At 31.5% G+C, this 16,403-nt stretch overlaps 1 protein-coding gene across 1 annotated transcript; it reads left to right on the forward strand.

Moving 5' to 3' along the window:
* The first annotated feature begins 471 nt into the window (after positions 1-471).
* LOC121122648 (solute carrier family 12 member 9-like) lies at positions 472-3,810 on the forward strand. The gene has a single exon (XM_040717683.2). It carries the CDS (start codon positions 705-707, stop codon positions 3,555-3,557), a length of 2,853 nt encoding a protein of 950 aa, XP_040573617.1. The 5' UTR covers positions 472-704; the 3' UTR covers positions 3,558-3,810.
* Positions 3,811-16,403: the final 12,593 nt, after the last annotated feature.

Consider the following 16,403-nt stretch of genomic DNA (forward strand, 5'->3'; position numbering starts at 1 on the left):
AAGAGGCGTGAAAATTTGAATTTGATTGTCAAAAACTGAAATAAGTGCTAGCCTATAAGCTACTCTCGTTCCTATGGATACTCAATACAGTGAGTCAATCCATTAAACTTTAAGCACTTACCATTGATAGGACCTAATATATTTGGTATTTTATGAATTAAATTTTTTCGGAAGAATTATACCTTTGATAAGACACACAACCTCATCCCGAATTACAAGAAATAAATGGAATAATATAATATGTACATTATTGTTTCTTACAATAAAGAAAGTCTCTAAAATTGTATTGCTACAAAGGTGAACAGTTGGATCTTTTGTAGTCATTGTCAGTCTATGTGACGGGTAATAGTTTTAATATCATATGAGGGTTATCATTATTATGAAGGATTAAGTAATGCCTTTTCACTTATCTAATGTGTACGCAATAGTTATTGAGTAAGGCTATTGTTAACATTGGAGTAAATATATAGGACTTAGGTATTTCATTTGAAAAAATTGCAGAGTCATTTTATGTGTATGTATATCACCAGTATATGTTGTTGAATTAGCTACGCCCTTTTCACATATTGAAACACTTGTGCTAGCAACGTCAACGAATTACTTGAAATATGTATTCCAGGCAATACCTAACCTTCCTTCTATACATGTGAGTCATTTAATAAGTTCAATTACTATGTTTTTCCTTTGAGTGAGGAGTGCTGGAAATGGAACAAAGTGATACAGCTCCAGATATGGATAAGGATGAATCTTCAGGTAGATTCAATTCCTTCATAACTATACCACCTGATACGTCCAAAAATAATAACAATGGACATCAAACCGAGAAGACTCAACTCATCTCTTCAAAAAGGCCCTCAAATCATAGGCTCTCCTGGCTTTTCGGAAAAGGATACAATAACAGTGATTACGAGCTCTTTCAAGAGGATTACGAATCTCAAGGGAACAAGAATATTGGTGCTAGAACACTAGGTACATTTACTGGTGTTTTCGCTCCAGTTTCTCTTGGAATATTTAGTTCCCTACTTTTTCTTCGAATTGGATATATCCTTGGAAACACGGGACTTCTCGTTGCACTTCTCCAATTTTCCATTGCCTATATCATTTTAATATCAACAATTGCCTCAATTTCAGCTCTTTCTTCCAATGGTGCTGTTGAGGGTGGTGGTGTGTACTTCATGTTGAGCCGAACCCTCGGTCCAGAATTTGGTGGAGCTATCGGAACACTTTTTTTCTTTGCAAACGTTGTTAGCAGTGCATTATATCTTGCTGGATGCACAGAGGGGCTTGTCAGCAACTTTAAATTCTTAGCGAGGGGACCATGGATAGAATTTCTTTATAGTACTTCAATCAATTCCTTGAATTTATTTATTTGTCTGGTTGGTTCTAAGTTTTTCGGGAAAACAAGTGTTTTAATCTTCTTTATGGTATTAGTTTGTGTTTTAATGACATCTGTTAGTTTCTTTCTGGACTATACTATCACTGAAGACTTCATTTTCAATGCAACAGATCCTCTAAAATGTGTACAGCCTTCTAAAAATGATACTAATCAAACACCTAATTGTACACTTACGTCTACTGGTAAATTTACTGGAATTGGTTCTTGGAATGAAACTATTTTAGTGCAAAATTTTTATGACAATCTGTATCCCAAATATGAATACGATTGTTCAGGCTCGGATAAATCTCTGAATTTCTTTATTATATTTGGAGTACTTTTTTCTGGAGTTACTGGGATTATGTCGGGTGCTAACATGTGTGGAGAACTAGTATCGCCTTCCAAGAGTATCCCAAGAGGAACCATTTCTGCTTGTGGATTCACATTGGTTATTTATATTATACTAACAGTCTTAACGTCTTTAACCTGTAGTCCTACCCTACTCCAACATGATTGTATGTATATGAATATCGTCAATGTATTACCACCTGCAGTTACTATTGGAGTGTTTATGGCCACTTTTAGCGCAAGCTTAAATAATTTAATTGGTGCAAGCCGTATCCTCGAAGCAATTGCAAAGGATGTTGTGTTTGGACCCCTGTTTAATTTTGTGCTGAAAGGAACTTATAAAGAAAATCCGGTGACAGCAGTCATTAGCACTTGGTTTGTTGTTGAACTATTTTTAATGATGGGTTCTCTCAACAATATAGCCCAACTTTGTTCTGTGTTATTCTTACTCTCATATGGAACAATTAATTTAACCTGTCTTTTTCTTCATCTTGCTTCTGCTCCCAATTTCAGGCCCACATATAAATATTTTTCAACATACACATGTCTCATTGGCCTTTTAGGATCAATTATTATGATGTTTGCAGTAAGTGCTATTTATTCAGCTGTGGGGATATTACTTTGTCTCAGTTTAATTCTTCTTCTTAACTTGTTTTCTCCCATAAGGCATACCAACTGGGGTTCTATCAGCCAAGCCCTTATTTTCCATCAAGTTCGAAAATATCTTTTACTTTTAGATCAACGCAAGTCTCATGTAAAATTTTGGCGGCCACAAATGTTGCTCCTGGTTTCAAATCCACGTAGAAATTGCTCATTAATTGAATTTGGAAATGCTTTGAAGAAGAGTGGATTGTACGTTCTGGGACATGTGCATGTCGACAACCTAGAGGAACATGACAAGGACCCAACTCTAAATGAGATACCACACTGGCTCAAATTAATTGATTTTCTGAAAGTAAAAGCTTTTGTTGAAGTTACAATAGCACGATCATTACGACTAGGAGTTGATCAGCTTGTAAGAATTAGTGGTATTGGAGCAATGAAGCCCAATACCGTGCTTTTAGGATTTAAGGACGATACGTTTCCTCGAGATGATTTTAAAAATCTTAGCTCACCGTATGCAACTAGTGAATTTGACAATATTTTCCCACTCTCCGATGAGAAGGAAACACTTGATACTAAAGAATACGTGGGAATCATAGTTGATATCATAAAGCAAACTAAAAATATATGCTTGTGCAGACATTTCCAAAAACTCAACACATCAGATATGTTTAGCCCAAAGAAAGAGAGTATTTTCGGGACAACAGCCAAAGCCAAGACATATTTGGATGTCTGGCTGATTAACTTCTTATCTAAAGAACCAACGAAAACAGATATAACTGATAGCACTTCTTTACTCATATTGCAACTAGCCTGTATTGTCAATATGGTCAACCGTTGGAAGAGGCTTAAAATTAGAGTATTTATTGCTGTTGATGCGAAAGAAAATTCACTTAAAAAACAAGTAGAGTTAGCAGACCTCTTGGAAATGTTGCGAATCGAAGCCATGACAAAGGTTTTATCTTGGGAAGAACCAAAGAACTTTTATATCGATGAAGACCCCTCAAACCGTGAATGGAGTGACATAAAAGATCACTTGGGGATTTGTAAAGAAACTGTTCGAAAAAGGAGCGAACAGACTGCAGTCACATTTTTATATATGCCGGAAGTTCCAAAGGATGAAGAAAAATATACTGAGTATCATGAAAACCTAAAGAATCTAACTGATCAATGGCCACCTACTTTGATTGTTCGTGGTCTAGCCCCGGTAACATCGACAACATTGGAGTAGAGTCAAACTTCGTAGACTAATTAACTCTAGTTTGATGAATACAATATCCTACAAAGGTCATTGATGGAAAAAAGTGACAAGTCAGAATGATTGAGCTATTTTAACTTATTTAAATATTTCATGGCAACATTTGATTATTTATAATTAACTAATTATTAACCGTCCGAGTAGATCCTTTTATTTTTTAAATACAAACTTATAAAATATAAATAATCATAAATATGAAATAAAATTATTTACTTGTGAACTTAAATAGCAACAGTTGTTTTCATAGAATAGACATATTTTATTAATATATTCCTAATAAAAATGTAATTTGTGGATGATATTTTAGCTCTACATTTTTCTATATGAAATATACTTGTACAGATATATAGGTCATACAATTCAAACATACACAAGGCAGTTGTATGTTCACAACCCGAACCCGTATCTTCAATTTTTGACATGAATACCTTATAATTAACATCAATAAAAAATGTATTATTTGCAGTCGACACTATAACCTCAATTTTAATGACAGTGTTTGTGACACTCTGTTGAAGACACCTTTTTACTATTTAAAAATAATTCTATATATTTTCTGCCTTTTCTATTGGAAAATAAATTAATTTAAAATCTTCAAAAGTTTCAGAGATAATAATCATACATTTATTTCAATATATATCTTAAGAATGGGATTGGTTAAATATAACGTACTTTACAATATTTTAAAGAAATAAATAATTACCTTAAATATCTCCATAATTTGATTTGAGATGACGTATTAGAGAACAAAACGTAATCAAATCAAATAAATAAAATCCATATCTACTTTAGACTTGAGAATTTTGGCTATGTGAGAGGTTAAGAAGGCTTTAACTAATTTCCTCTAAAAAGTTATACAGGTTGAGGGAAAGTTTTAAAAATGTTCCGTTTTTATTTTGAAAAAAGGTTAGTAGTATCGTTATAATAATTTCTACTAATATCTGGAGTGGACCAAAGAGGAAGTGTATTTTTTATCAAAAATTTTATTAAAAATCAAATGCAAAATCTTAATTGAGTTTGCACAATAGTATTCCCTTTTTATTTCCTCACAATCGGAGAATCTATGTGAAGTTACGAGCTACAATTAATATATCTCCCATGAAGGCAACATTCCTTAACAGAAATAAAAAAGTTTTTTATTACATTTTTTGCTAGAGTAAGTGTTTTAGCATGGGATTGCTACAGATATCAACCTTAACAAATCTATACAAATCAATAACAATAAAATTAGAAAAAATGAAGTTTAGATCGAACATTTAATCACGTTAAAGTTAGGAGTCATCTTTTGGCAAAGGATGTACAATATATTAAGTAAATTTTTAATTTAGAAAATTAGTAAAACTCATTGATCGTAAGAATTTTTTTTTTTTTTTAAATAACTTTTTCCCTTACTCTCATCATGGGAGATTTTGTACCACTCGTGAACATTTTTTTATATTACTCAGAACAGTATCACCGTATGCCGTTGTAAACATTTCAAGTGTTTTGGAGCACTTAATTTCATTTTTACACAAAATTTCATGCAAATTCATTAATCCGTATTTTTCAATAGCAAAAAATCGCCGAACACGAAAAATACAACTAACCGTTATGCCTCTCACAAACAAACTAAACATACTATATAGCTGAAACGTCTGTTGCAAGTGTACTATTTTCTTAATAAGAAAAAAAAATGGGCATACCAAATGTAAGTTGCTCGCAAAATTGGAAGAGTCATCTACTTTTTGAACAGACCTCGTATATATATTTAGGGGAGAGTGAGGATACTTGTTTTGTTTATCAAATCAACATAAAATCCAGGTTGCCAAATTGTTACAGTAATATAGAATTTCGACATTGAAATTTTTAAAACAAAAAGTAGACATTTTAGGTAATTGTTTTATGAGATATTTTTCTATTATAAAATATAAGATTTTAATTTTATTTGATTAAATGGTCAATTAATTAACATGCCTGTAAAATATGAATAGTTCCGATATTCAGTTCACATCATTTATTCTGATTCCAACACTATTGAGGAGACTTGTTATATCACATTTTTACTATATATACTCGTACTATATATAAATAAATATATTACATTTAATTATGTTATGTTTTTGTGTAATTTCATATTATACTTTAATTATCAGTCACAGTAAATAGTAAAATAAATATTTTTTTAAATTTTATTATTAATACTCTATTTCCGTAAATGTTTTATTTGTTTATCTTATTTATGTAATTATAAGTACTTACTTTATGCTGACAAACTGTAATAAAAAGTAAAATAAATGCTTGAATATAACAAATGGCAGTTTTTACATGTTTCCTCCTGTTATACATGTCTAATCCTGCACTGTACCATGTCTCCTTCTGGTGTATCAAATATCCTATTTTTGCTTAGTTTCGAAAACACCAATAAATGACTATTAATTATTGCCATACATCAAAAATACTTTGGAATTACTTATCTTAGGTCATGTTGCACGGTGTTGAATTATCTTTTAATCTATGAAACTTATGACAGTTACAACAAATATCTGATGTTTTGTAACATGTATCCTCACTCTCCCCTAGTCTCAGGTTGAACACGCCACTTTTGTGGCCTATAATTGAACCTTCAGAGCGGCAACTTTTACAAAATCCTCCATATATGGGAATAAGTCTACGATAAATCATCTAGATCATGAACTCCATCTTTGGAGAGCAAACAATGGGCTAATTCTGTAGGTTAATTAATGCAACAAAAATGGTCTTTCAAATATTATTGATTGGACTAATCGTGACTAATGGGCAGACAGGTGTTTAGATTTATTCATAATACTTGATATATTACTTTCCATTGTAAGTTATTTCTATTATTTTTGTCAGGAAATTGAATTTCAACAACCACCAAAATCAATACAGTCAAAGAAACGACGTTTTAGTAGTTCTACGTTTCCCATGGCCTCTTATCCATCACTGGATTATACATCCTATCACTATTTTCCAAAGGATCCTACATTGCTCCAAAAATTGGGGAAAGCCTGCAAAAGAAAAGACAAGTTCAAACCAAAAACATCACGCATCTACAGCAACCATTTCTGCCAAGACTGTTATGAAAGTGATCTCCGTAATGACTTACATGGACTAACATCACGAAAGTTGCTCAAGAAAGGATCTGTTCCATCGGATAATTAAAACACCTCCAGCATTTCAAGTTTAACTATAACTTCTGAGGGAACAGAAAGGTCTTGGAAAAGGGAGATCGACCAAACTGTCCAATCTTCATTGGCAGTGGAGCATCTACAATCCAGTAAAATGATCTCTCAACTTGGTGAAATTTCTTAAGTTCATGTGTCTAATGTCAGTGTTGGTGTTGAATGTGACATGTTCTCCGAGAAAGAAGAAACACTACACCTGGAAGAAAAAATTCCCACACTTCAGGAAGAGCAAATTGTTAAAAGGGAGACTTAAAATCTGAAGAAAGAGGTTAAATCCGTCCAGTCTAAAGAGACAAAAAAATCCCTCCAATATATTCTTAAACTGACTCAAACTCCAGCTCAAGTTAAAAGAATCCTCAGCCCACAAAAGAAACGTTTTCAAAATGATATAAAAGACGTTACACAAGCTTTAGTTTTGAAGAATATCAATAGTAAAACTTTTGAGTACTCGAGACGAACTCAAACCGTCCAGTTGCCAAACTGTTGAAGTGTGGACAACAGATTTTAATGTTGTCCCTGAAATTCAGAAAGACTTTTTACAAATTTTTCACGAAATGTGTCTTAATTTTGGAAATGAAGAAGACTTCATTGGAGTTCTCTCTTTTGACGGGTTAGATATCAAGAATCAGTTTGAAATTCAAAGTATATATGCTGACTTAAAGAAAGTCCAAGCTACAATGGCCCAAAGTCATTTTGGGTCTTGGAAATAGTCTGAATATTTCAAGTTTCAAGCTCCAATAACAAAGGAGAAACTATTCGAGATTATGAATGAAATTGAAGTATAAGCATCAACATCTTTGACATCATTTTTGATCTTGAAAATAAAACCTTCCTCAGTCAGCTTGGGCTCATCAAACTTAGTCAGTTTACCTTTCTAAGCCCACATGATGCAATTTGCCAAATTTTAGATTTTCGGATGTCTCAAATATTTGGATAAACTAGCCCAAAATCACCTTCTTGACAAGAAATATCTCATTCCCAATTGTAAAAGGAAATCATTGACGTTCGGAAAATAACATTTTGAGGAACTCATGAATATAGATTGTGGTGAATTTGAAGTTGCTTGGAAATTGACTGAACATATTATTGAGTGAAAGGGATTACTCGCCATTGGGTTCGGCTAGGTTGTCAGATATTCTCCAAGACAACTTTAAAAGATTTCACTTTCATTTTTGATTTTCGGGGAGGAAAATGAAAAGGTCAAAATCGTAGGAAAAACTCTACTCTTGTTTATTGGGGGGTTTGACGTCTTGAATTCAAGAATCCCAGTTGTTGTTTTTTTTGAAAAATCCCGTTAAGAGAGGGTTTGGTTTGTACCATGAAGAGCAACTGGCAATCCTTGATGAGATACTGGATTTCATGAATATATATCCTCTAGAAATTCTCAAATGTTATTCAAAAATGCGTACAGGAATTAGACTCAAAGCTGTGAACATTAAATTTAGAACAAGAAGGAAATAAGGAGTTTAAAACAGCTTGGACAGTCATCAAATTTATCAAGAACTTTGATAACAAACATAAATAAAATCATAATTTCGGTTAGACCACTTCTTACTTGAATTAATTCATAAATATTATTTTGACTTTATTTTAAACTCGACCTTCTACCGAATTTGACCTAAAATGGTGTCCCAGATATTTTATTATTTATCTGGACATTTTAAATTAGTAAGTTGTCTTCATACAAATTGCTTATTCCCAGTTTACAAGTAGCAAATCCTACATTTTGAGTTAGTTGCCTTGTCATCTTAGAGTAATATACTATGTACGGGCCAGCATTTTCATAGATTACTTACATCATTAATATGGGCCTGCTTACTTCTGTCAAATTATACTAGTCGTGAGCGACGCACCTTTATCATCCACCACTTTGCAATTTATACACGTTTATCAATTATTATATTCTTATATCCTTCTCTGGGAGGCCTGTTCAACATAAAACCACTTGTACATTTGTGACATTTTGCTTAGTTTTATTTTTCTACTTTTCAACAATATTTGTGGCCATGTAAAAAAAAAAGAAGGTATTTGACAAATGCAAATACAAAAACAGTTGTTTTATCGTCAAAAAATTTAAACAAACTATTTTCAGTAAATAGCATGCACGAAACATCTAATCCAACTGTTTTCCCAAAGCTATTTCAATTCTTTCAGAAATACTAATTTTTCCAAAATATACTCATTCTGGTAAATAGTATTGAGAAGCCATTCCCCCCCTCCCAAAGACAAATAACATAAAATAAAATTAAAATAAAAGTTTTGTGCTTCTCTTCACGAGTGAATAGCTTTTCATCAACTCTCATCTTCGACTATCAAAGGGAAATTAAACATAAGAAAAAAGCATATGGTAGCAAGTCTATGTATTTTTTTGCCAACTCTTAATTACAAATTATTTCGAGAATAGTTACTAACTATTATAGTCATTGAATTGATAATCTTATCAAAATAAGTATCGAGGAGAAGATTTGAATTGACACAAATTTATAAGATTTGTAATAAAACCAGAAGGATTGAGGAATTGCTTTTTTTTTGACGAGGTGATAAAAAATAGTCGGTCAGTCTTTATTTTTGTATTTTTTGCTTTTTATGCTATGTTCCTTCTTGGAATGAATTTTTGGTGGGGTTGAGCCCACAACAATTAAGAATGATGTACAAAAATATAAAGAAAATAACATTTCCTCCATGACATAAATATATAAACTTCTTTAGTAGAAAAAAAAAAAAAGACTCTATCACAGCACCAAAAGAAAAATCTTTCATGATCTTACAATCAGTAGAACTTCTTGGCTTAAGCTTCCTTATTGTCCCTGTAAATCAAATATGCAATCAAAACGATAATAGTCATAAACACCACAAAGAATATATTGGAAACACAGGGTGAGCCACCCGTAGTGGAAGCAGTTGCTTATGGATATTCTTTTTTCGAAACAGCATTGAGATCTCTTTTAATTGCATGAAGGCTATCTCTAGCAACATTTATTTGTTCTGAATCTGTGCCTCCTCCAATGGGTTGAGATGACTCAAGATTTAGTAATTGATTGGCCTTTGAGTGAATATCTGGAACGAAGTTCTTGATATCTCTCGAAGTTGACACGATTTCTCTTTCATTTGAAAGGACAACATTGACTTTATCTCGTCGAATGGTATCAACAGGTACTCCACCACCGCTTCTTCCTTGTGGTGTAGGAAGGGGTTGACTTCCTTGAGCAAAGCCTTGGCCTCCAGCAGAAAGTAAAGACAATGTACATTCTTGCCTTCCAATAATTTCATCCATCTTCCGATAAAGATCAGTAATGGTATCCTTGATAGCTGATTATCCTTGGAAAATTGTTGGAGTTCTTTATCAGAATCAGAGAACCAATTACTCAACTCATCGTGGTCTTCTTTTGCTTTAGCTTGTTCAGGATTATCAATGACCCTTTGATCTTTTTCATCCTTGAGTTTCTTTTGATACTCTTCAAATTCAATTAGGAATTTCTAGGATTCAGCATCAGATGGGGCTTGAAAGGGCACCTTTACACCTATATATCCAGTTTTGGGAAGAAATACATTTTTGACTCTCAAACACAATTCAAAATCCTTATCATTATTACTAATTCCATTGTGGAACAAAACTGTTAAAATATTATTATAGAATTCAATTTTGTGTTTAACTTTTTTCAAAAATTCCAAAAATCAAATATATATAAAAATATTCCGTCATTACTTAGGAGTTTTGATTCTCCGACCCGACAAAATTTCGAACTATGACAGAAGTCATATATTTCGTTGACAATTACATTCTCTCTAGTGAACAGGTCGTTACCATTATTGTATCACACAACCTTTCCGCCGAAAAGAAAAAGAAAAATAAGTTTGTAGTTAGCCAATTCTTCCAACAATGGAATTATTATTCTATATTTTTTGGGAATTGTTCACAGCTTACAAGGATCTTATAATGACTCAACCAATGAAAATTTAGAACATTGATTAAGTGAAAAAAGCAGAAACTGGCACCGCGGAGAACAAATTACATTATATATTTTTGTGTTAACAAGGGACCACGGTGACATAACTGACGTAATTAACCCTGATGTTTAACGTCCAGTGCAACTTGTCTGCAGAAGCACGTCGATAGCTAAAATAAATATGATTTTAAACAATAGTCATAACTGAATATATTATGAAATTGTTAAATATCCAACCTCGAAGCAAAATTTTTATTAATAGAAAATAATGCCCCAGAGAAATTTGTATTTCTTGACCGAAAATCAAATTATTCTTAGTGTTTAAAACTTGAAATCCTGGGAGGTTTTGACTGAATCAAGAAAAAAACACTAGTGCAGTTGTTCTTAACCTTATTGGAGGTACTGAACCATGCAAGTTTCATAAATATTCCCCATCGTGATTGGAAAAATAAAATATAATATATTATATAATATAGTTAAAATATAATTGCTAAGCAATGGGTTGAAAAGTGTTTTGTTCCGTAAAGCAAATAATAATAAAATAAATAGAGATAATAATTTAGAAAAATTCCATTTTGAAAAAACAAAAAAACAACGTGTTTTCATTGTGTTACCCGGGACTTTTAGCCCATTACTGGGTTCTCGTACCAATTTATAAAAAAATTTGGATAACAGTTCCCCTTAATTATTTTTATTTATTTGAATCAAAAAGTTAATTTAAAAAATCTAGGACAGTTGAATTATCTCTAAATATTTTTCAAAGCAAAACAAAATCTGCACATGATATGTAAAGATAACATAAACCTCTAAAACAGTGGTTCTTAACCTTATTGGAGCTGCTGAACCCTACAAGCTTCATCAGTGCATTCACCAAACCCCTTCGTGATTGGAAAAATAAAACATATGATTTCTTCAAGACATAGGTATATATTTTATTAGTGAACAAAATGAACCATGCGTCAGTTGCAAGTAAAACCCCTATGTTCAAAGAACAAAGCCAAAAAAAAACATGTTTTTCTCACTAAAACAAAACTCAATGAATATTCAAATGTGCAGATCAATGTCTCTTTTGCTGTTGCCTTTTAGACATAAGTTTCCAAATTTGTGGCTTTACTTTAGCAAGTTCAACTCTCATATCATTTTTGCAACAGATCCTGTTCTTTTTTTTTCGTTTTTATGTCAACCATCCTCGAAAAGGATTTATCATAAAGATATATCGTTACAAGCGGATATGAGAACCTCCAGAGCTTTCTTTGCAATAAGAGGGTATGGTACAATTTGCAGACACCAGCGTTGTTATTATGAATAGCTGATGTTGAAGCTGGCTCTGCTGAAGTTCAATGATTACATCGATATATTCATTGCTATTGTCTGCTGTCATAACACTTAACGTGAAAGGCTGTCTCACCCATACAGTCAGGGTTAATTCCACACGCATGGTAAAAATACGATGCAGCAACTTTCCCCTGGATAGCCATCAAACGTTAGAATGGTACAGAAGTACCTCGAATTCCAGCGAATTTCCTTACACAGCTCTTTGAAGATGAAGTGCTTCAAGGCACTATTTTGCACATAGTTCACACATTCAACATTTTTGTTACCAACGAATTCATGTGGCCTGATTGCATGCAGCCAATGACGGCCAAGTGGAGTGTAACGTCAAAAATAACACAAATGGTCGGTATTTATTTTGTCTAAAACCCTTTTACTAAGAGGTTAAAAATATATTATCTATCAAGAAGAAGAAACTTTTTTAAATCTCATAGTGGATCCACCCCCGTTGCTTTTTCATGTTAATATCCTCCCATTCTGACCGATGCAACGCTGTTGAGGCACACTCGCACTGAAGCAGGTTACCCGATCGACAGCCGGTTCAGAGGATGCAGGGGGGGGGTGCCAAATCTGTGGGGTTCGATATAACCTAAGTTAAGAGCCATTGCCCTAGCGGGTATTCTTGTACATCAAGCACGTAATAACACATTTATTAAATCAGACAAATTTTTCTTGAAAAAACAAACAAATAAGATGGTCAATATATATGTATACGTATAGTATAAGAAGAGATGAGTAGTTTGTAATGAAAAAACTACGTCAACTACCTTTATAAATAAGAAAAGGAAAAAATGTTGTTGAGGGTTCTCTTTCTTCTTATTTGTCAATTACACCCTGCAACAATATTTTGGCCAGCAGGCTGAACCCAAATTTATTATTGTTATTTTAGCCATAGAACACGAAAATGACCATTGGAACTGTCGACTTTTACAGTTTTGGCATTTAAAGCCATTTTTTAACTCGAGTTTTTTATTTTAGTTTTTTTAAGAATTTCATTGATAAAAATGAAAGTATATATTTATCTTGATTTCAAATAAAAAAAAAGGTATATAACCACCAAAAAATGGAGTATGAAGGACCTTACTTGGAAGCTGATATCTTTTTTTTAATTTTTTCTTAGAGTGTTTTACAACCTATCTCGAGTTATATAGCAGACCTTTTATTCCAATTAAAAAAAAATCAGTTAATAAGATTTTGGTTAACTTTCGGGGTCAATTTTGTAAAATAATATTTATTCAAAAAATTAATTAAATACATTGTTGAGGTTTCTTGAATGTAGATTCCAATAATATTCTTGGGAAAAAATTGAACCGCTTTATGAGTTTATAGCTATTAATTAATTTGAATATGAAGCATCTATAAACCTATTTTAATTCCCTTACATAAAAGTATTAATTATTTTACAATAAATTGTCAGTTATAAACTCATAAACAATTCATTTTCCCGGAATATTTATGTAATCTATATTAATGCAACCTAATGTCTATTGATGAAAATTGTGTGTATTTTGGGCATATTAAAAAAACCAAAAATCAACAGGGTAACTCTGATACTTTGAAGTTGTTGTTTTTAAGAGACCAGCTTAGCTAGTATGACGTTTCATTTGATCAGCTGTTACAAGGGAGGAGGGGAAGAAGGAAATTACAAGGACATTGGCCAGAATTACTCTGGATGTCGATCTTCAATCCTACTTTGAGTCTAATAAGGACTTACAATTATAATTCCACTACAAATTTTCAAGGTTACTCTCCGCCTTTTATGAGGGCCTACGAATGTTCAATCATGTTTGAATGTAGCAGGAAAGGAAGTTCACACCTCAGGAGTTAAATAATATTGACATCAGCTTAGGAATAGAAAATTCCTTTTTTTATACTACCGATTTAAAAAAAAAACGATCCCTCTAAAAAATACACACGATTTACATAATCAACCTTAAGTTTAGCACTCGCCTTCTCCTTGCACTCTGAAAACAAAATATATTTGATATTTTTTGGGTTAGTGATGTTTTATCGGGCAGAAATTCACTATAAACAAACAAGCATTAAAATAGCTCTCGGACTGAGTCTCAACCCTAATACAGGGACGTCTGCAGGATCATGTATATAAAAAAAATATACAAACATATATATATATTATTTTTTTTTTTTTTAGGGGAGGAGATATAGGAATTTTTTAGAAAAACAAATAAAAAAATAAAAAAATTTAGAAAAAACTTTGAAAAATTATTTTTTTTGAAATTCTTTATTTTAAATAAAGACTACTATTAAATTTTTCAAAGAAAATTTCAAAAAATCACAGCTTTATACAAAAAATTAGAAAAATCTACAGCTTTTCATACAAAATAATAATTTATCTTTGGAAAAAAAAATCATATTATAATTATCCATAGGTGTTCACAAAGAAAAAGCATTTCAAAACTTCAATTTCAATTATAAATAAAATTCAAATATAAAATTTTTGACAAAAAAAAGCCAAATGTTATAATTTTTTGGAAAAAATTTCAAAAATGAAATTTTTTGAGATAATTAATTCTTTTTAATATAAATTTAATGAATTATTTTAAATGTTTTGAAAATTAAATTTCAAATATTTAATGCATTGAAAAAATAAAAATCAAATATTAAATTTTTGGAAGAAAGCAAAAATTCCTTCATTTGGGGGTAGTCCTGTATTAATTACAGAGTCGTATCTAACAAATAAAACACGGTTTTATTCAAGCATAAAGGTATATTTGGCGTCATTCAATTAATAATAATAATAATAACAACAAAGTGATTGACTTTAGCCATTTATGCAATGTAATAATAATAATTAATTAGGTATTGTATCTTGTATGTGATGTAGGAAAAAAAACAACGATAAATAAATGTATTAATATTGATAATTAATATAATAATTATTAATAAACAAAACGACAATTACATGATAACATATATGTAGGTACAAATATATATTGTGTGTATAGAATTAATCCTTAGGATAGTTTATATACAGGGCGTTAAGATCAAATCGGCACTTGGATGCACCGGCAATTATGTTATGATGCAGTCATAACAGAATAATAATTTATAGTATTATATGATAGGGTTGTCTAATAGCGTCTCTTTTTTCTTTTTGCCAGCCAAAACGCTCTTCTACGGCCTTTCACTGTGAGAATGTTTTTTATGGAGATAGAAGAAATTCTGCTACCTTGGACACAGCAACTCGCTGGAGATCGACATGGGATCTAGTAACAAGACTTTGCACCTTGTCATGTTTCAGAAAAGTCTCTGAAGTGGCTGAGTGATTATTCCTATGACTTCATTAGAAAGGAAACATGGCCGCCCCCAGTAGTCTGTATCTTAGTCCAATGGATCATATTGGACATCTCATGTCATTAAGGACTCTCTTATTGCATCTATTAAGGAGACAATGACCATCGTTTCAAAAACTACTATATCAAAGCTTATTCCTCCTTCTGGGACCGAATCCAGCCTGTGATTGATGCTGGAGGATCTACATCAAATGAACTCTTTACAATATTTATATGAACAACTCCAGGCAATTTTGAAATAAATCCACAGAAAAATTTGTACTCAGTGACAATATAAAGATTTTTTTAATATGCGTCGATTTGTTCTTAATCCCTGTATACATATACCAGGGGTGTCCGTAGGATTATATGTATATATATATATATATTATTTTTATTATTATTTTTTTTTTTTTTTTTGGGGGGGTGACTTGGTTTCTTGGAAAAAAATTTCAAAAATCCATAGCTAATAATAAAATTTTTAAGAATATAATGGTTTTGAAACAAAATATTAAGAATTAAATTGCAAATATTACATTTTTTGAAAAATAATTTCAAAAATTAATAGTTACCCACATATTTTTTTATTTTTTTTGGAAGAAATTTCAAAAACTACATTTTTTGGAGAAAAATTTCTAAAATCCGTAGGTAATAATAAAAAAATTTAAAAGTTTAATTTTTTTGAAAAAAAAGTTTTAGAATTAAATTTTTTGGAATAAAATTTCAAAAATCCACAGCTAAACTTTTTGCTCTACTGCATAATTTACCCAAAGAACAGAAAAAATACAAGTAAAAACTAAAAATTCTTTTTTTTTTGGGGGGTTGGCTACAGTTCCTCCAGCCCACCTTGTGGACGACTTTGTATATCTATAAACAATGATATATTTGAGAATAAATAGCATTTAGTAAAAATACTTCCACCATAATATAATATTGTGTATAATTGTTTATGGCATGCCAAAAAATAATTACAAAACCAAAAAACAATAAAAAGGTTGGCTTAGAAAAACAGATATCTAAGCCCAATGAATGATAGAGAATAATAAAAAGAGTTATTAATTA

The sequence above is a fragment of the Lepeophtheirus salmonis genome, chromosome 8, assembly GCF_016086655.4.
Source record: "Lepeophtheirus salmonis chromosome 8, UVic_Lsal_1.4, whole genome shotgun sequence".
NCBI classification, from domain to species: domain Eukaryota; kingdom Metazoa; phylum Arthropoda; class Copepoda; order Siphonostomatoida; family Caligidae; genus Lepeophtheirus; species Lepeophtheirus salmonis.

What these genes read in the sequence shown, in the direction of transcription:
- LOC121122648 (XM_040717683.2), top strand. Translation starts at nt 705, where the DNA reads ATGGAACAAAGTGATACAGCTCCAGATATGGATAAGGATGAATCTTCA.